This window comes from Scophthalmus maximus, chromosome 6, assembly GCF_022379125.1.
Source record: "Scophthalmus maximus strain ysfricsl-2021 chromosome 6, ASM2237912v1, whole genome shotgun sequence".
NCBI classification, from domain to species: domain Eukaryota; kingdom Metazoa; phylum Chordata; class Actinopteri; order Pleuronectiformes; family Scophthalmidae; genus Scophthalmus; species Scophthalmus maximus.
Window position 1 is genome coordinate 6102293 of NC_061520.1, and position 21130 is coordinate 6123422.

General features: G+C 44.5%; 1 protein-coding gene across 6 annotated transcripts in view; it reads right to left on the reverse strand.

Annotated features, from left to right (window-relative positions):
- anks1ab (ankyrin repeat and sterile alpha motif domain containing 1Ab) overlaps window positions 1–11238 on the reverse strand; it is a 39558-nt gene extending 28320 nt beyond the window's left edge. For 4 of the 6 annotated variants that reach the window (XM_047332609.1, XM_047332605.1, XM_047332608.1 and 1 more), the window contains exons 1-2: window positions 10666–11237; window positions 1017–1089 (exon numbers count right to left, since the gene is read on the reverse strand). In XM_047332609.1, coding sequence (XP_047188565.1) covers window positions 1017–1089; window positions 10666–11211 — 619 coding nt within the window. In that variant the 5' untranslated portion in view covers window positions 11212–11237. Of the gene's footprint in view, window positions 1–1016; window positions 1090–10665 lie in introns of all 6 variants that reach the window. The other 2 variants (XM_047332603.1, XM_047332604.1) reach the window with 1 other exon arrangement.
- Between the last annotated feature and the right edge of the window lie 9892 nt (window positions 11239–21130).

A 21130-nucleotide genomic window follows, 5' to 3' on the forward strand; every position in this document is an offset into this window, starting at 1 on the left:
GGGCAAAAACACGTAACAACAACGATGCGTCAAACGAATCAGCCAGGAATTCTCCGCGACGTGCGAGCCCGCTGTCAGTCATCCGAGCACTGAGTTTGTATTCTCACACCCAGCCCCTCCGGGAAAACTCCAGGTAACGTCTGCAAGCAGCTCCCTATTAACATGTCTGAAACACACTTTTTTGGGGGGGACATTTTTTGAGAGTTCATGTCGAAAAAAACGGACACCACGAAGCTACAGTTATTATTCACTGAAAGTTTGTTTGAACACGACTCATAAATGGTAAGCAGTTGCAGGGTGTAGAAAGTTTAGCTGCTGCCAACGTTACATTTAATTCGACAAACTCTATGGGACTGTCATCAGTGCAGCAGCGAGGCATGTGAGAGCTTCATGAATGGTTAATGACTCAAGTCCCCGAAAACCCAGTTGTTATTTTTGCATGAACCAATAAGTTCAAACAAATATATAAACAGAAAAATATTGTGCAGATATATAGACATAAATATTAGGGATGGGAAGATACCACTTTTTCGTGTCCGATCCGATACCGATCCTGCAACCTGGAGTATCTGGCGATACCGATCAGATATTAATCTGATGCAATCTTTTACCCACTCGTGACATAAAATATTAATAATGCATTAGTTCAGGATGCACTTTGATTCACCTATAGCCCTCTGAAACCCCAACGCTCAACTGTAAGACAAACAAATCAGCTCCCCTAAAGGAAGACACACATACAGCCAGCGACATGACTGAGTTATGGAACACTGCTGTTTTATTGCTCAGCGAACTTTTGGCGGAACGTCTTATGGTCAGCACCGTTCAAACAGGCAAATAGGCATTTATTAGGAATGTTTACTTCAATGTATCGGATCGGATTTTACTTCTCATTTATTCCGATATCCGATCCAGTCATTTTGGCCAACATTGCCTCGATACCGACATGGAGTATCCGATCGGGACATCCCTAATAAATATTCCACGATGCACACATTGAAGGCCACCCTCATTACCTGCGCTCGGTGTGGGCTGCTTGCTTTTGGACGTCTCAATGCCTGCTCCGATCAGGTTCATGATCTTCTCGATCTGTTGACGAGAAGGAAACGCACATTAGGCTTCACTATAAACTACCGATGTTTGATACACTGAACAGTGTCTGACCAAACACGCATCGGACTAAACTGGTACCCAAGCCTCCTCCACGCCAACACAGCCCAACCCGTTATGAAAACAATAACCAAGCGATAATGGCACCGGGTGAGGGATTGCAACGGAGAGAGCTGCTGCTGCTGCTGCTGCTGCTGCTGCTGCTGCTGCTGCTGCTGCTGCTGCTGCTGCTGCTGGGAGCATTGGGAAGGAGCCGGGCTGCTTTGCGATGATGGATTACGAGCAGCAGTCCGACGTGGACGGCAATCCAATGACTAACCCGGCCGGAACACTCAGCTAGAAAAAAAAACGCGGGGTGATGAGATGAATTACAATCTGGGGGCTTTTGAAAGCCCAAATTATTGAGCCCCCAGTCGGAGGGTCCCCTCAGCCGAGCCCTTGGCCTCCGCCAATCGGGATCCAGATCTGCTGGGGAGCTTTCGATTGCCCCCTCAGACCCTGTATTATTTAAGCCTCGCCGAATAAAGAAGCAGCTCGGCGCGAGCTTAAGCGAGCACAACGCTGCGTGCGGGAGATTACAGAGCGCCTCGCAGGACGAGTTGTTTAGGCGCTCAGAGCCAGGGATGTTTATTTAAGCAGTCTCTGACTTTTTCCGGCGGAGCCCAAATACATTTCCGTGTTGTTTATTTGCTTTTGTTTATCTTTTTTTTTTTGGCTGCATAACTGAAGCAGCAGCTCGAGTTGCAGCGAAAAAAAGGGCTTTTGGCGCCGGATGCAGAATGAGAGCAGATGCAGGCAACGTTAAAATATAATATATAGGTGAAGAATATTGTTAATTTTATCATAATTGTTTTTATTTTGTCACAGGTTGCAGGATCAGTATCTCACCCAATTTTAGGGTCAGTATTTGATATTATTTTGAACATAATCTGATTCAAGTATCTGGGTGGATGAATCCAGTAACAAATCCGAATCCTTTTGAATCATTTACTAAATCTCATTAACATTTTGTTGAAGTTGTTGAAGTGACAAATAACTACAACGGCAGTTTGGTTTAGATCTGTGATCACCTGTTGCTGAGATACCAGATTTTTTGTAATCGCAAAAAACTTGACAGTGTTCACAACCTATAGGTACAAGCTGTGGATGAGATGAAGAAGGCATATGAAATGAAATGTAAGCCTGTTGATTGATATTTTGATTGTGCCGATTCAGCTGTGACACACTGACTTTTACATTTGATTTTTCACACATCAACTTGATCCAAATCACAGAGATCCTGATTCCCAACTATTAAGTGAATGGGGTCAAAATACAGATTTGATGTGGATCAAGAGTGAGTAACCTTGGATTAAATTATTGTTTGATAATATAAAAATGGGAGGAAGTTACATGATTGACAGCTGAGACTGAAGCAGCAGGGCAGCATCATCTTTTCAACGTAGTACGTTATTTCCCATAATGCAGCTGGATGGTGTCTCTCCTTACACTACCTGCCTGGTTCACGCCCGTGTCTTTTTTAAACTCCACATCTCCTTTTTTGGGGTCAGCGTCAGTATAAAATTCTGTGTTTGCACGTTTCATTCGGGTCGTTTTCAGTGTCGTACTGTAGCAAGCGGCGGCCTCAGGTTACCTCGTATGAGAATGATTCCTCTAAGTTCCCCTCAGATGGATGCTAAGTATCGGGATCAGTAACGGAAGAGAACGCGTTGAATCGGTACATCCCCGTCAGCCACGGTTTATTATAAACTGGAATAAGATGGGATCATGCACAGGAGGTGTGGGATGAGATGCTTTGCTAATCTGTCTTGTCGTCTCTGTTCCCCTCTTATTAAACATTCAAATACCAGGATTACATTTCACCCAATTAAATCTGTCCCATGGAAAAAGCCATTCCATTGAAACGTACATTGTCGTACGTCTTCAATGTAAAAGTATACAGTAGTGTATTTATGAGTCATGATATTCCGACTCAAGGAAACAGTCTAGGACAAACCCTATGTACAGCATATCTGAATGCTAATCAGGCTTATTGCTGGTTAAATGTAAGCGCCACACTTCCTCATGCTTCAAGGACGACGAGCCCTCGTCCACAGAACAAATGTAACATTCAAAAAAAGAGACCAGACTATACATATTAATGGTATTTGATATTCTTTCCGCTATTGCAGGCGGGTCTACTGTAACTCCGAGTGCATGTTTCGACGCCTTCAAACAAGTCGATTTGTAGGAGGGGGGTCGCCTCCAAATCTACACACGATCTTTTGCAAATCGCGCCGGGAACTAAATTTAGAATCGCCGGGGGAGTCTGCTGCTCACAATCAGCAAATGACCATTTTGTGTGAGCTCGGAAGAGGCCGACTCCTCTTTCAACGGTGACACCAGAGACACAGCCAGGCTTATTCGATGTAATATTTAGAGTTTGAAAAAGCCCTATGCACTTTGCTGGTGGCATCAACACTCTTGGAAAAGGCTTGATTCATTTGGAAGTCAGGCACGTGGGACGCGTGGCATATGCCTCCAGCAATACAGACCTCACATTACTCTGTGAATTAACCCAGTTACATTCTATATCGCGTGCACACACTAACACACACATACACACACACACACGCGCACGCACGCACGCGTCAGGAGTCGGGACCGCATTACATCTGAGCTTAAGTGCACCTTTTTATTAATACCTGTCACAAAAAATGCTGCTCCTAAGGCAAGCCAGCGACATCATAGCTAAAAGTGCGGAAATAGTTCATAACATTGTGCACATGCAGCCTCATTCACTGCATATATATATATAGCTGCCTCGATGTTTGGCAGCGTGAGCACGAATATATTCAGCTGGGTAGATCACTGGACCCCGAATTTACAGACGCCGCACGAGGCAGGGGAGTGCAGAACAGTTTGTAGGCGTCCGAACCGAGTGGAAACCCAACCCTGACGTCACCCATTTGGTCTGTGAGCTGCCACTTTTTGAAGACACATTAAAAATAATTGAATTAGTCAGTTATCAAGGCAATGAATTCCAGCAGGGCGCATCAACGAAAAAGCGATAGATCACTGTCAGCGGCATTAAAAGCGGTTCAATAACGCGAATGCGATGCAGAAGGTCGTGTTTCCCCGTTTATGCTGTGCTTTTATATATATATATATATATATATAAAAAAATCTAATACTTTTTCGCTGTCAGAAGAAGAAGTGACTGTGCTTCATCATTTTGTCCCGGATAGTAAGAGACGTGAGCAGCGAATCAAGCGGTGACTTTGGAACACCACTGCCAATTTGCTGCGTTAAACAAAAAGAAAGAGAAGCAAAAGCGTCTCTTTTCCTGTCGTCACAAGATGTTCCCGTCTCAGCGGCCGCGATTTTGTCAAGCTATGAGCTGCGTCTCAGTATCAACGCCACGATGGAATATTGAGCAAATTCAGCGTAAACACTGATACTGACATAACCTGAGATCACTGATTTGATCACTTTCCCAGAGTCAAAAATACTCCTGTGAAACCTGATGTGCAAAGTATGGAACTGGGACACAAGAAGGCGCCTTTTGAGGGATGAGCAATTTTAATCATTTCTGCATGGTAGTAACGCTGGTAATAGAAGGGCTATGCATTTTTAATGCGGCTTGTAATGCTCTTCATGCATGCATTGTCTTATCCAGTCATCAACATGCTACCTGATAAGATGTGACACTGTGGTTCAGAGACGCAGAGTGCCGCACAGTCTGCCGAGTCAAAGTCGCCTGCACATAAATGATGCCTGCGAGGCCCAAAAAGCTGAAGAGATAACGGACAAGACGGCTTAATATAATAATACTATAAACCGAAAAAGGCTTTACTGGCGCCGGTCTGCGAACCGGATTACTGCGTGGGGTATCATTGTCAATAAAGAGGGAACGGGGGCTCTTCACTGTACAAGACCCAAATCATATCATCATATCCGGCAGACTGCTTTTCTTCATATTGACAACTTCAAAAAAACAAAAACATTCAGCATAAAAAAAACATTGTCAGAGCAAAGTCACTATGGCCTGCGCAGTGTATCATAAATGAAATGTAGCAGTACCGTGCCACCTCTGCTGTTTTGTTTGTGTAGGCTTACTGAAACCAGATTTAATCCACTTGATATCTTTATGTCTGCTTTTTCAAAAGAGATCTTCTACCCAATGTTTTCAAAGCTAAGTTTAAAGCTTTTAATCATTTGTCAATTCAAGAATTTATTGCGCGAGGAGCCGAGACAATTACTTGATTGATCTATATTAGTGTAATAAAAATAATTGGAAACTATTTTTATGTAAAGTGTTTCTGTCACTTTTGAGCAAAAATAATGAAACTGTGCCAAATACAGTTTTGTGTTTTTGTTTTAAATAAATGGTGTATCACGATACCTAAAATTAATAGCAATAGTTCTACATTGGTAGTTGTGTTTTTGTGACACAGAATATTCATATTTAAACAACAAATTCAGGCATGATTAAGGACAACTTGTCACGGAACAATAGTAAAAAACAAACTCTTTCCTCCGTGAGCCTCTGAGTCACATGTGTACCGTCAGACCGCCCCGCAGACTGCGACACACATTATTCTTCGGAGAACAAATGACTTCTATAGCTCTATCTCCCACATCTTTGACACACAGATGTGTTCAGGGGAGTCTCGGTGTGCTCGCCGTGTATAAACTTTGGCGAGAGCAGTTACAGCCTTCGACCGAGTAGCGGGGATTCGAGAGGTGCTGCTGCGGGGCCGAGTCTCACGGAAGAAAGTCTGAGTCGCTGGTACCATCGCCATGGCAACTGTGAGCTGATTAACGGCTCCTGCGGCCTCTTGAGCTGTTTACGAACACTTGACTGGTGTTTTTCTGGCGAAAAAAACGCCGCGGAACAGAAGTTCACAAAAAATATACAACCGCCTTCGAAGCAGAAATTCACAAAAAATACACAACAACTGGTGACGTCACAGTGGGCTGCCAATCGTCTACGTACCGCATTGCCCCAGCCATTGACTGTCTGAGCCCGAGCCTGTCATATGCGAAAGAAAACGCGTCATGTTATAAAAGTTCATGCCAGCAACTTAGCCCTTTGTTGGCCCTTTCAGAAGATTTGTAGTGCGGCCTGGCACCTCGGTGTCTTTCCTGAGACTTTGTACAACATGTCCGTGGTGATAAATACAACATTGAATGACCTTGGCGATCATTTTTATCCCGTTTTTCAAGACGTAAAAGGCTACTGGTGTTGTTAGCGGACGTCTAGCCGTCCATTTTACATCCCCTTTGACCAATCGGAGGCTTTGTTACAGATTTGTACCAATCAGACGCTGTGTTGTGGACTGGTCGGAAAAAACAAAGATTTTACACTGAAAACAGGACCTCTCACTCCTCCTGTTCACTCCCACTACTACTACTGACACTCCTCTGTGTCAGTGCAGACAGGAACTGCTTTGCAGAACGGCACAAGTGACTTTTTGGGTTTGAGAAATCAAAGCCCTTATTTGACAAAAAAATTGGAAAAAATGGCTTAGGGTTCAGAGGGTTAATCCTGACCATGATTCAAACCAAGTTCTAACCTTAACCTTCACAACTTCATCAAACCACACGCGAAGCCAAGGCTCATAATTCAAACAGCCCAAAATGTCCTCACTTTATGAAAATGTCCTCACTCTGTAAGGTCTACTCTCATAAATGGACCTCACAATGATACAAGTACAAGTACACACACACACACACACACGCGCGCGCGCACACAGATTTTCTAAGTAAAACCTCAAATACGGATACACAGGCTTAACAGAGACAGACACATAAATACACAGACAGACAATGAGCGTGAAGACAACATGCTCATATACGGGGAAAGATAAAACAGAGGCACAGTTCATCTTCAGCTTTCTACAACAGCAAGAGCGACTCAGCAGAAATTTCAGCATAAACACTTTTCACACGAAGCCGCAGACAAAGGACGGCGGCAGAAGCAACCGCCACAATTTCTGGGAGAATTCATTTGTTTGAGCAAAAAAAATCGTCTCATAAACAGGGGTCAATAGGTGATATTGAATGTAATAAATTACATTTTTTCCATTTAAATTTTAACGGTTGGCTTTATTCTGTCCTGCAAAATGCAATTTCCAAATTCCCAAAATGGTCAAAATTCTAAGTAAGTTCTTAGTCAAAGAACAGTTATGTAACCAAGAATCTGCCATGAAGCTGTCCCTTCAATTTCACATCCTCATATTGCTCCTTTTTTTTTTTTTTTTTTTTTTTCAAACTGACAACCTTACATGTTTTCTTAAAAGCAACACAACAGGTTTTGAAAGGAGGTCCGTCCCGGGCACGCGTGAATAAACACCACTCAAAGCAAAAAAACTGCCTGCAATGTGGAGGTCAGCCATGTGACACCTGGTGAAACATGTCACTGGCAATGTGACAGGTGAAACTGTGCCCCCCCCCTCCCACCGGCAACATCTCCACTACTCTCATATTCATGTGCCACATCTGTCCGACCACATCTCAGGATGTGTTCACTCTGCCGTAGCGCTCTGTATAAATTATGAACCACCTTACACGTACTTTAAAAATGTGCCCTTTTTTATCAACTGGAATTAGCAAAGGACAAAAAATTATTTTTGAACGTTGATTCCTTTTTCATTTTCCCCGTAGCCAATTAAATTAATAGATGCTCTAAATGTGTTTTTTTTAAATCATATTAGCGAACTTTGGTATCTTTTACCGTAGCTCCTAATATGATTTATAGGAGAACCAATATTAATATATATCAAATGTGTGTAAAGCGCATTTAAAACGATTGATAAAGACATTGATTAACACAATAATGATATGAATATTTTCATCAGGGGTCCCAGTCTAAAAGTGAAGAAGCGTATAGACACACACAGACACACACACACACACACACACACACACTGAATGCACTTTAGAGGCTTGCATGTGTAATGACATCAGGAATACCACTGGGAAATTTAGAGTACACACGAAGGAAGCCACTCAAGCATCTGTGACATGTGGTTGTGTTAACCTTTGCCTGTTGAGTATTGAACGGATGAAGCAAGGACGTCAATCACGTGAATCATATATGCCATTTTCTATTTTTAGTCATATGCGTAACGGTCGCTAAAACGCAAGATTCTTATGCAATGAGGTTATTTTGGGGGTATTGCTGTTGAAGGCAAAGAAATAATTCAACGTAGAGTAAAAAAAATTAAATAATGCAGAATGAACATCCACATAGACACACCCCCCTCACCCCACCCAGAAGGACATCATTACAAAATCCTAAATCGGGACCATCAGACAGAACTCCTACAGGGCGGAGAGTGACTAGTTTTTATGTCTTTAAGGTTTTTTTACATTGAGCATTTCCATTTATTAATTCATGTTTTATTTAATTAGACTAATGACTAATGACATCCCGACTGCATAATGTATAAGCCACCTGACCATGTTTGCTCTGTAGTTCACAAAGAGAGTTGAGACAGAAAATGCATTCAGCAACTAGAATGATGATGAGCGCATACCTCCAACAAGGCCAAACAATCCTACAACCGGTGTATATTGTAGGATTTTATATGTACTACACTATATTTGTTATACTATTAATAGGAGTAGTATTTTACCAAGCTTGATGGAAGTCAGTTTAGTGGTTTTTGCGTAATCTTCCTAACATATAAACCAACCAACCAAGCGCAGTCCCCTGTCATACCTGAATCCCTCCCAAAATGTAGTCACCAGTTACCATGGCCGAGACCTGCAAATCTATCCATAACTTTTTGAATAATCCTTCTTACAAACAAATTGTCATACAGACAAACCCAACCAATCATAAAACCTCCACTGAGGGAGTCAAAAAAAACTGTCTCACCACATAGGCCCGATTTTTCCTCTAGGTCTAAAGGTCTAAATGAGAAAATCAAGTTCTTTCACTTCAGCAGTGGGACCCAACAATGGTCACCAGTGACATAAGCTTCCATGGATACTACAATTTTAATATATTTACTGTATGACTTAAAGGTTATATTTCAACTTGTTACTTTTTCTGATATTTGAAAACCAATGTTTGTATTCAGTGTGTTGGTTTTCCGTGTATGTGCACTGACACAGTTATGATTGTATTTGACTCCTCCTGAGCCTTAATGTGTCGCTGTAATATTGACGGTGTTGGCTGATGAACTCATGCCCACACACACACACACACACACACACACATACACACACACACACAAACACACACACACACATATCTCCAACCCCAAACAAATCCCTTGAAATCTGGCAGAGAAACAGACACTCAGGAACAGCGGCAAAACAGGATGCCCTTGAGAACAGGACACTCCGCCCAACATGGCCTGAATAAACATTTATGTCAGAGAGCTGAGGGGTGGAGCAGAGAGGAGGCACACAGATGACACACAGGGGGTCCACAGAGCCAAATAAAAGTTCAACACACTCATAGATATCAGTCCCATAACTTTGCCTTACCCAACCCGGACCAGGGCCAAAATTGAATGGGTTCATTCAAAGGCCAATTTCCCATCCTTCCTTTTTTGGAAATCTGTTCGGTAGTTTTTTTGCATTATACTATTGACAAACCAACCAACCAACCAACAAACTCATGGACAGGGGGGGAAAAGACCACTTGGAGGTGGAGGTAACATACCAACCAAATAACCACCAACTCCCTAAAGAGAAAAGCCACCGAGTATTAAAGAAACAAGTCACAAAATTTTACATTTAACCCAAAAAATTTCTAATTTGTGCTATGGACACAAAAATACGCGTAATTTCCCCTCTGACCTACACGCCCATGTATCCCCACAGGTTGCAACTACTTAATTGCGTTTTGAATTTTTGGTAAGAAAAGATTATTCATTCCAAGGTCTCTGCAGCGCTTTAGGGGCTGTGCCGCATTGACGCTCCAAAAGTGCTCAAAACTCACAAGCTAAGGCTTTTGGGAATAATGGGGGAGGGGGGTTGGGTGAGCCATTTCTCACAGTGGGCTGAGAGTAGATGGCGCAAGACGCGAAGCAAAGGAGCCAGAGGAGTGCAGGAGGAGACAGTGGAAGCGTGGGTCGGCCCCTGAGACATGCACTGAGTGGATGTGGAATGACAGCACAAGCCCAATTAGTCTTGGATGCCAGGGCTGCTACAGGGAGGTCGGCGCAAGTGATCAAGCCATGCATGCATCGAAGCAATCGCCCGGAGGCATTCTCCGCCGACAGAATGGGTAAAGTTACTCTATCACTGCTGCTGCTGCTGGACTCCTGATCGCTCTCATGCTGCGACCCCTGCTCTCCCCCCTCTTCCTTCCTTCCTTCCTTCCTTCTCTTCTTCTGAAATGTGCTGCCTCACCCATCCCAATTTTCTTTTCTGACTTCACGCTAAACCTCAGCTGCTCTCTTTTTTTCCTCACACATTCACATGCGCTAACACTCTAGCTTAACTCCATTTGAAAAAAAACCCTCTACACGCCTTGACATCAAGAGTACCACTCCCTCTGACCCCTGCACCCTCCCACTTGTTTCCCATCCCCAGAGCTCGAGTATTTGTTACCTCATCCCACTCTGAGGCAAAGGAGGGCATGCGCTCAATGGACGGCTGCCCAGAGCTGCAGTTAGACACCGACCCACTGCGGCCAGCCAGACCTCCATCCTCTTCTCCGAGCGGTGACGCCAACAAGTCAGAGTCGGACTTGGACAGGCTTCGAATCAGCCCCAGGTCTGCCGGTCTGACTTTGACCGCCGCGGCCGATGCAAGCTCAGTTGGAACTGTTCTCGGGTCCTTGACGCCAGCCTTCGCATTCTGGATCACCTTGGCAGGGTTCGCATTCGCCGTGCACTGTGCCATTGTTTTCGGAGCTGCCAAGTGCAGCTCGGGGTCCTCGGCTTCCTGCAGGACTCTGACTTGTTGTGAAGTCCGGAGATTGATTCGTGGTCTTTGTGGAGCTTTGAAACTTCTGGAGTGCCAGTCAAGAGTGGAGCTGAAAGAAACAGAAGAGTGAAATGAATATAAGTACTGTACAGACTGAGGGGAATCCGCCTGCTCTCCAAACGACTCAAACTCATGCAAAGTGCTCTTGTTTGGAGGGAAAGGGAGCATATTCTAACTGAGAGACTTGTTGTGCAGTCATCAGGGTCCACCCACAAGTCGTATCCTGTTGCCCTCCTCTCTGTGACTGGCTGACCCCTAAGAGTTCCCCTCCTTTATCCTCTCAGCTGTGACTTTTTGTCGTCGATTTGCCTACACTTACTTTTTCTCATTAGTTCATCGTGCAATTCCTGACAGCGGAATATTCCCAGTGGAATCTAACATGACGCCAGGATTAAATGAAGTAAGAAGCACATTTACACATATCCTTAGCATAAACGACTCAGAAACCCACAGATGAATTCAATCTGAAGTACTGTACGATATTGCCTGATGTCTGATATTGCATCGAAAAAAGTCCTCATAACTGCCTCCTCTTACCTGCTGACTTATTTAGCCTTCTTGGTTCTCTTCTCTCTCCGTGTGCCAGTGTCCATCCTGTTCCGAGGTTGTTGTCAGACTCGTAGGGTTGGTCGGCCGGCTCTGTCCCACAGTGAGGATCGGCGGACGGGAGGATCCCAAAGCCTGGCCTCATTCAGACTGACAGCCGGGGTAATCAGGTTACTGAAGCACTGGGTGGCTGCTCCATTTTAAAGGTGGGAGAGACGGGATTCGTCCTTTAGCTGCCCGAGAGTGTGTTTGTGCAGGAGACTCAGGGTTACTGAGTTGAGCGTAGTTTTGTTATTGTAGGGCAGACATTGTGGACATAGTACTTAAGAGACATGCCATAGGAGTGACATACAAACTGCCACACACCTTTATCTAGCTTTCTATCTATTCTAAATATTTATCTTTCTATTTCACATTTTATTGACCCAAATGTATCAATGACCTGAAGGGTAGCGGAACATTTAGGATGCTTCTTCCAGTTTTCCCTCTGAAAAATCCTGCCCCACCTGTGGATTCATCTCTAACAGACTTTCGTGGACACATTTTATCATCACAAATCAGCTAAAGTGCTGTCACTTTGCGGAGGCGAAACATTGATTTTGATGACAAAATCTTTAAAGTTACATTGATTCCCCCCCACACACACACACACACTTGTCTGTGATATATTTGAATAATATAATTTACTCAACCGTCAACGCCATTAAGTGTTTCTATTGAGTGCTTTGACTTGGTTGTACAAGGGATATATGAACTCTTGGGACCTGCAGAGGTTCGAAAAGAATAGGACTTAAAAACGTTGACGATATGGTTGGAATGTGGAAAAAGGTCTCACACACTTTATGCTATTCACGACTCTTCTCAAGGGGATCAGACGCCGACAAAAGAGTCTCTTGTGAGACATTCTCAGTATTCACAGGCAACCGTAGCCCCGCACAGCGCGCCTCTGTGCCCTGTGCCCTCAATCAGCCGAGCTCCCTGCGTGCTCACCTCTTCCCTGTGGGCAGCGCTGGTATGTGCATGACAGAAAAGATAACATCCTTCGCTCGCCCACGAGGGTTCACGCAGTCACATACGGCTTGGCTGGCAATCACAGAAAGCCACATCCGATGAAGCATGTACCGCTGCGCGTCCGATGATCTCTATGACTGTGATGGGGATGAGACAGTTTAAGATCTCCGCGTCCTTCGGTGCCATCTTAGACAACAGAGGCCGTGGATTTCAAAATGCTTTGGAGATAATGATGTCTTCACGGCATATTAGGGCGACTAAAATAAAACATGCATCCCCTCCTTCGGCTGGCTGGCTGGCTGGCTGGCTGGCTGGCTGGCTGGCTGGCTGCTGAGCCTCGGGCGAAAGACAGTTGTGACTCATGAACACCCTTCGCTAACAAAGACATGCACACTGTGCGAGTCACACAGAGGCTGCGCACACAGAAGCGCAGTTTTCATGCGTACAGTGTTTGTGTATATGTCTATGAGTCGTGGGCTGCTAAACTGTCTGCGCTTCCTTTAACACGCAGAATGCCTTTTCTGAATTCTCGTGTGTGTTTGTCGCATTCTTTACCCTGACTGAATGTTGTCCCCAGGTCCACAGTTGACATTTTTAATAACACTGCACAACTTCTAAAACCACTTTTCTCACCACTTCGGCCTGTAAATCATTAACCTTCGCTGAAATTGGTGCCCTGCAGTTTCCACCCGATGAAGCCGCCATTACACAGACAGAGAAAAAGGGCCACTGGGTAAAAATCTATCTAATTGTGATATAATAAATCAAATAATCAACCCAAGGGACCCTTACCTTTTAGACAGGTTGTCTGGCTTCAACAAATTTCAAAAATTGCGAGAAAAGTCCTGGAATTTACCAAAATGACGGCGGTGTGGTTCAGTCTCTGAAATCCCATTGCACTGTGTTTGGTTTGTTCTGAGAGGACATTAACCCGGACAAGGATGCGCTGATGCTAACCTTCAAGGTCGTCTGTTCCCCAAGGCAGCAGCGTTGCAATTCGTCCAAAGGTAGGTCATTTTCAGAGCCATGAAATGAAATTCATGGTGTGAAAGCATTAAAAAAGGTCCAAGAAACAATACTTAAGTGATACTTGGAGATCATTTACAGGCCAACTGCATTTGTAATTTTGAAGTAACCCAATGTATAACAATATCCAGGCAGTAAATAAATGATTTCTATTCTATTTCTATTATTTTGGAGCTATTGATCACAGGTGTCTCACTGTGTAATGTAACACTCTTCAAATATTGTCTCAAGCTGAGGGACGGTATACTTTCATTCAAGGCAACAGTCAAACTGCCTGCTGTTGGCCAAGAATGGCTAATGATGTGGCTCCATTGAAGGCACGGACAGAGCTGACCTCTCTGCAGGGAAACGGGGGGGGGGGGGGGGGCAAGTGTGCATGCTTCAGTGAAGGTGTAGCAAAAAAAATTACACTACTGGTGCAGAGCGGTGTACTGACCTTTTTTCTTAGCCACGCTAGCTGCGTTTCTCTCGGGAATGTCAGTCGGAAGTGCCCGCCGCCAAAATTTGATATGAATCGTTCGTGATCCCCAGAGGAAAAAACACGTGGTGATCCCCTGACGTTTCTTCTAGCACAGCCACGGAGTTGATAGCAACTGCACAAATGAGCCCGTCCTCCACCAAAAAGCGACCACATAGGTCGTATTTGAAGCAGCATACTACGACGTATGTGGTCGTTTTCGAAGAGCGCAGACCTCCAGCGGTAATTATCTACACGGCAGCTAGACGTCAGCGGTGGACCTGGTCCGCGAAGTTTGTGTATTTCAATGGATTTGCTTATACTCTGTAAAGTAGTCGCGTTGATTCTCTGCCATATGTCACCCTAACCCTAACCATCAGCCACACCTTTAAAAGCTCATTAACCACGCTTTGGAGAAGCCCACGATGCTCCGAGGCGAAAAGGTATTCATGGCGTCTACCTGATGGCGCTATTTAAGGAAACGGTCCACATATGTCGTTTTCACCACGTACGACATAGTTCGTCTGATGGGTTGAACTTTTCATCTCAAGTATTTTCATTTGTGCAGTACATTGGTCAATGGTCAAAACTACCACCCTCACAGAACTGCTGGCATGGCTCTAGTTGTAATTCTCCAGTGGACGGACAGAAATATTAATTGAAACATAACGGTTCAGAGTTCTTCTTCTCCCATATGGCAGCTTCGTTGAGCACGTTTTTTTGGTTGTTTTTTTTTACATTAAAAGACCGGTGCAGGCAGCCATAGCCTCTAACTGCAGGAGCAGTCGCACATTGGGACACATCACTCTTCTGATGATGAGTGTGTTTTCAGGGTGAAGTCTGCCGGATAAATAGGCTGCAATCTGAATCTGAAGCGTTGAAAAAAATTGTCATAGTTGGTAGATGCCTTTGAATAACATGCACTGTAAACTTGACACATATTAAAATGTAAAATAGAGAGAGATCAATCCTGAGCGGGACACTCCAGTATTGTTGTCGGACAATCTCACCTTCAAAAATCGGTTATCATGATGTTATTGCAGCATTTATACTGCATTTTTTTTTTTGGGGGGGGGGGGGGGGGGGGGGGGGGGGTAGTGTGATAAGGGGATTGCTCATTCTTTGTTATCATGCTGCATGACATCATGTACCACAACAACCGCCGCTGCTGGCCACATCAGGATGGAGATAAATTCAACAGATAAATCTAGCATGCTGGAGAGATCGGAATCAAAGTGCACCGTGGAATCAAACTGCAGCTCCTTCATTTTTTATGTACGATGAGAGACGATGGCATGATACCATGTATGTGCAAGGGGGACGTATGTGTGCACGCAGGCGTGTGCTCACCCGCAGTTCTATTCTCATATGGGTGCATGCACGTTTGCACATGTATGTGTACAGCACACGCAGGGGTGACTGAGTTGAATCCAGAGCTTCCTGTGTTAGGTCAACGCTCCCTGTGGTGCTTTCAGTGCAAACAATGGGCACAGATCCACGCTTCTGAATTTCCCATTGTGGGGGTGGAGGGCGAGGAGGAGGGGTGGTGGTGGTGGACAAATCGAACACATCCCCGTGTTCCACTGCAGTTGGCCCAGAAATTGGATGCGATAACCAACAACGCGTCACATCTTAGCAAAGGTACGAGTGGTGAGACACATTTACATTCAGACGGACGAAAGGACAAAAGGGAATAAGTGAACTAAAGATGCAGCGGGGCACAGGGGAGAGCAGGTAGAGCGAGGACGAGCAGGCAGGGTAATTAATCCACGGATAGTGCTGATGGTTCACAACCAGGTCACTTTGGGTGTAACGCCTCCATTACAGCCGCCCTTGACAAGCTCAATATCCAGCGAGTCCTGGAGATCTGCGCTTTAATGACGGCAACCATACTGGCAGCCATGAATCGATTGGACAATGTATTCAGCCGAGGGTAGGAGGTGATGCCGCAGGACGATCCACTTCTCCCAAGTGGCTGGAGACCCACCACGACACGGCTTTTTCTAAAGCCTGGAGCATTTTGACCAGCGCCATCTTGGCATTTTAACCATATAGTAAGCATATGAGGACGAAAAGGGGGTGTGGCCTAGATGAGAGCTCATCCACTGCACGTCCACCTACACCTGCAATATTCGTCATATGACGGTACTAAGTGTGAATCACATGATAGTGCAGAACATGACTGATGGTCTATTGTACTCTAAATGGGACCACTATTTAGAAAATGAACATCATGCCGTGGGCTGCACGGTGGTGTAGTGGTTAGCACCTTCGCCTCACAGCAAGAAGGTTCTGGGTTCGAATCCCGGTTCAACCAGGGCCTTTCTGTGTGGAGTTTGCATGTTCTCCCCGTGTATGCGTGGGTTCTCTCCGGGTTCTCCGGCTTCCTCCCACACTCCAAAGACATGCAGAATGGGGTTAGGTTCATTGGAGACTCTAAATTGACCGTAGGTGTGAATGTGAGAGTGAATGATTGTCCGTATCTGTATGTGGCCCTGCGATAGGCTGGCGACCTGTCCAGGGTGAACCCCGCCTCTCGCCCAATGTTAGCTGGGATTGGCTCCAGCGACCCCCGCGACCCTTAAATGGATAAAGCGGTAGACGATGAATGAATGAATGAATGACATCATGCCGTGTTGGAGAAAGAATCGAAACTAGCGACTGAGACCACAAACTCCTCGGGAAAATGTTTACAGACGAAAAATATATCAAGTGTAATAAGTAGAGTCTCTTTCTCATAGACTTGTATAGAAACTGACTTTTTTGTAACCAGCGGAGTCGCGGAGTTGTTTTCAGGCACCTCCGCAGTTTGGCTCCACTTTCCACTCCAGGTGACTGCGTCCATTTTTATAAACAGTCCGCAGCTCACGCGGCGTTTCTGATCGAAAACAAATCGGAAGGAGGATCCTGCCTTTGCACATACTGAAGGTATAAAACACTGGAATGTTTCTACTTCCCTGCAGCGCTCCCTGTTGCGCAAGCCTACACTGTGTTTCACGTGTAAGACGTTATGGCTGTCGCTAGAGCTGCCTTCGTCTTTTTCACTCAACCAAAGGCTTTTAGCCTTTTTTAACTTTTGGACGTCAAGGAATTTTTTGAGAGCAAGAATCCTTTCCCTCTCTTTAAAAATAGGCGCTGCCCTTGACTCTATACTGAGCACATTTATAGAAGCAATTTAACTTAAAAGGCTAGGTAGCACTCGGGCATTCAGTCCGAGCGCGCTGTCACGACTACGTCAGATTTTAAAAGGTGACATTAAGGGAGATTTTGGTCGTAACCTGGATTTACCTCTTTTTTTTTTCTTATTATATTTAGAAAGAGAAAGTGTCTTTATTGTTTTTTTTTTAATGTTGTTTCTTCATCCTGTAAAGTTCAATCTGGAAATGAACAGGTCCTCGGAGAAGCACAACTTCAACAGCGTGGCCGCTCTAATGGCAAATAAAAAGTCCCTGTATTCTCATAAAACAGACAAAAGTGGGTGTGGGAAGGGTTTGTGTTTTGTGTTAATGACTTGAATAGTTCATAAGCAGAGAGCTGACCTACTCAAATCTGTGGCGAAAGAAAGAGGAAGTGAGCAAGTGTGTGTGCTGATAAAGACAGGCTTCGCTCATTTCTAACAAGAGCCCGAGTCCTTGTATTAACCATTACATGCATGAATGAGATGGAGACGGATGATGGGTGTTTTCAATTCCACCTTGAGCACTCAGTGACCGACGGAAGGGAACAACAGAGATCTGTGCAGGGGGAGAGATTAGCAGAGAGACGGCTGATTGCAAAGACAGCTTCTCGGAAAAGTAGTTAATCGTGAAAGGCGTCAATATGTTGCATGTAATCTTTCACGATCATTCCGGATTGTCGGCCTTCAATCTGAATCCACCAGGCTCCGCTTGAGCTGAAAAGCTCTGGACTAAGGAGATTCAAGATTGTGAAGGAAAGACAGAGACAGAGGGATCGAGCAGGAGGTACGAGTCGTCGTTTTTTGACGACTACAGCAACAACCCGTGCGCCTTATCAAGTCGAGACTCACGAATCAATAACTCCTTATGGAACTACAGTGCACATTACGGTCATTTTCAGTGTTTCAGCAGAATGAGGCTGAGGCAGCCAAGTGAGAACAAAACGCTTTAAAGTTTTCACACTGAGACAATGAAATGCAGTTTAATTAACATCTAACTAGAAGTACAAAAACAGTAAAGTGAACAGTGAAAGGTGAAATAATATAAAAGTTAATGTATATATATACAGTATATATATATATAAAGGGAGGAGGACAGACTTTGTTGCGGGAGCGCAGTGAAATTGAGAATGAGATTCATTCTCATTCATTCGTTCTGTTGTCCTGTCGATCGATATCTCTGATTCTGATTCTCCGAGGACTGTCAATTTCTTCTGGCGTGATTACTTTGAGAAAGTTGAGTCGCGCTTGAGGAAGGTCGCTGATTTTATTCGACAAGCCTGGGGAAAAAAACAGCCAGAATATGAGGAGGTGTGTCTGAGGCCGATGAAATGGGACTGACAAACAGTCATGTCAGGATCAGGCTCAGAGTTGTGGTTTGTTGTCGTTGCCTATCAAAATGTAGAATATATTGTTTTCATAACGTCAACGTAGGTACCTGTCTTCTTTTTGCTCTTCCGCCATATATTTAATATCTGCCGCTGTCGGAGGAAACGGAAATAAGAAGCTACTGTACGACCGATCACGTTGCGATCCCGCATCGTGTCGTGGCCCTAAAACGCGGCCGCGACCTTAGCTCGATGAGAGACATCAGAGTTGTGAAGCAACACTTTATTTTGTGACGCAACTGTAATTTTGGTGCATGGCAAACCCATGAGGGCTGTGCATAAACAACAGTTGAGGGCCATGTATGTATGAATACAGGAATAGCCTTCCCAGCAGCTACAGGAAAATGTGCATTTAAGAATGAATAATACAAGTATCCCACACGGGATGGGTGGGGTGGGGGGGCAACGCGTAAAAAGGCAACGCACGCCACTGGTGCACGTGCGGTCGTGTGGCAGTGGTTAGGTGTTAAGTACGTGGCAAGAGGCAGCAGCCGGCGAAGCAGTGAGGCGGTTGAAGTGCAGCAGGCCGTCACAGTGCAACTGTCTGGAGGAGGGCGTGAGAGAGGAAGTTCAGTCCATGTGGAGCCGTTACCTTTTACTGTGCTACTGTGCTCGTTTTTGTCAAATAGGTTTTTATGGGGGCTCATAATCTTTCACACAAGATTCGAGAGCGTTCAAAGCTTCTGTGTCTCAGTAAAAGTTGCATTCAATTTAACAGAAACAATGAGCCAGCCATCAGACGGCGGCGGTGTCCGGCGTAAAAAGGATAAAGCCGCATGTGCAGAAGTGAAACAAATCAAGTAAAGAGCAAGTGAAGAGAAACTAGAATGGGTCAGATTAAAGATAAATAAGATAATACGTCTTCGTGATGGCACATCCGTTGTGGGCGGACTGGGGAGGCAGACGTTTGCGACCACTTTCATATGCATGTATGGATGAGAACCATATGTTTGAGGAGAGGAGGACCCTGATGAAAAATTCAAGTTCTTTACTTGGAGGCAAGGTTATATGAAAGATTTATCGAGAAGTCAAGTTATTCCAAATTTAGACCTTCAGAATTAGGGGGGAAATAGAAAGAGGGAATGTACAGAGAATATAAGTGTCTCATCACTTTCTTTTTACTTGACTGTTAATCATAATGAATACGTTGACATTTGTCTTAAAGAAGTTTTTTCAAGTAGTTTTGATTGATTATAATTTACTTTATTACCACAATATTAGTCCTATAAATATCACATTAATAGTGATTAGTGGCCTCATATTGGAAGACTACAATGATTAAGACAATGTTTTACTTTTATCTGCTCGGTTTTCTCTAATAGGTTTGATCAAAATTAACATAAAGCTTCCTTTCTTGTATGACAGGTGCTATATTATCAAAGTTTATATTTTCATTATCGTAATGTTATTATTATTATAAGTCAAGAAAGTTACATAAATCACGAACTGCTGTTGCTGCTGCTGCTGCTGCTGCTGCTGCCGCCTCTGAAGTCAAGAATGAACTTCGGGTGCGTTTCCCGGTGGCCTATAGGTGTTTCAGGTGCAGGCCGTGTTATTGCAACGTCCCTAGCTCAAGTGCGGCTATTAAAGGAAGGTGTATCATTCGAAATATTAATTTTGGTGTGAATTCTCAAGCATCTGTGCAACTAACTGTAAATGTTAACGAAGAGACCCGGTTGTAGAAATGACAGAATCAATTTTTCACTTTAGTCTAATTCGTTTTGTGAATAATGACTGATGCAGGTCATTGAACATTTTTTAGACTTGCATTCAACACTGACAAACATAAATGTGTGTAAATGACTCACAGGTGGGGGTGGATGGTCTCAAGTGAATTTTTTTTCTTTTTCGACTCACTCAAAGTTCAATGAAACATCCCAATGTTGAGGTCTCATCTCTCGCCAGTAACCGTCCGTGTCGGTGAACAGTTGAGTCAATTCTTAGCCGTGTCCTTTTGACTTCATGAAACTCGGCCAAAGAAATGCAAAACACTTTTGGATGCAAACGCTGACAGATGAATATTCAACGCGGGCTATTTATAAAACACGGCAGCGATTGCACAACGCAGCGGTGCAGGTGAAGGAGAATCACCGTCAGTGTCCGCAGAGCGCGCAGCTGGCCGGTGGCAGGCCGACAATCCGTAAACGTAAACCTAGACTTAAAGGAGGGCAGGCTAACAAGGTTGTGTGCACTCCAAATGGTCAGCGAGTGACGAACTCTTACAGTCAGATTAAGCCTGTAAGACCTTAGCTGTTGGCGTGGTGACGCACAGGCGGATTGCAGGGACTGCACCTCGAGCTGCAGCGTAGTAACACTAACTATAGCCTTCATCCGTCCCAGTGGACGACAGTACATCCGTCCTGCAGGGGGGAGTGGAAATGATAACTCCCATCCTTCGTCGTGGGTCACATTAAAAGGGGCCCAACCAATCAAATTAGCTCTGACTAAACCAGAGTCGATGCCATCCATTTGCCGACCGGCCGG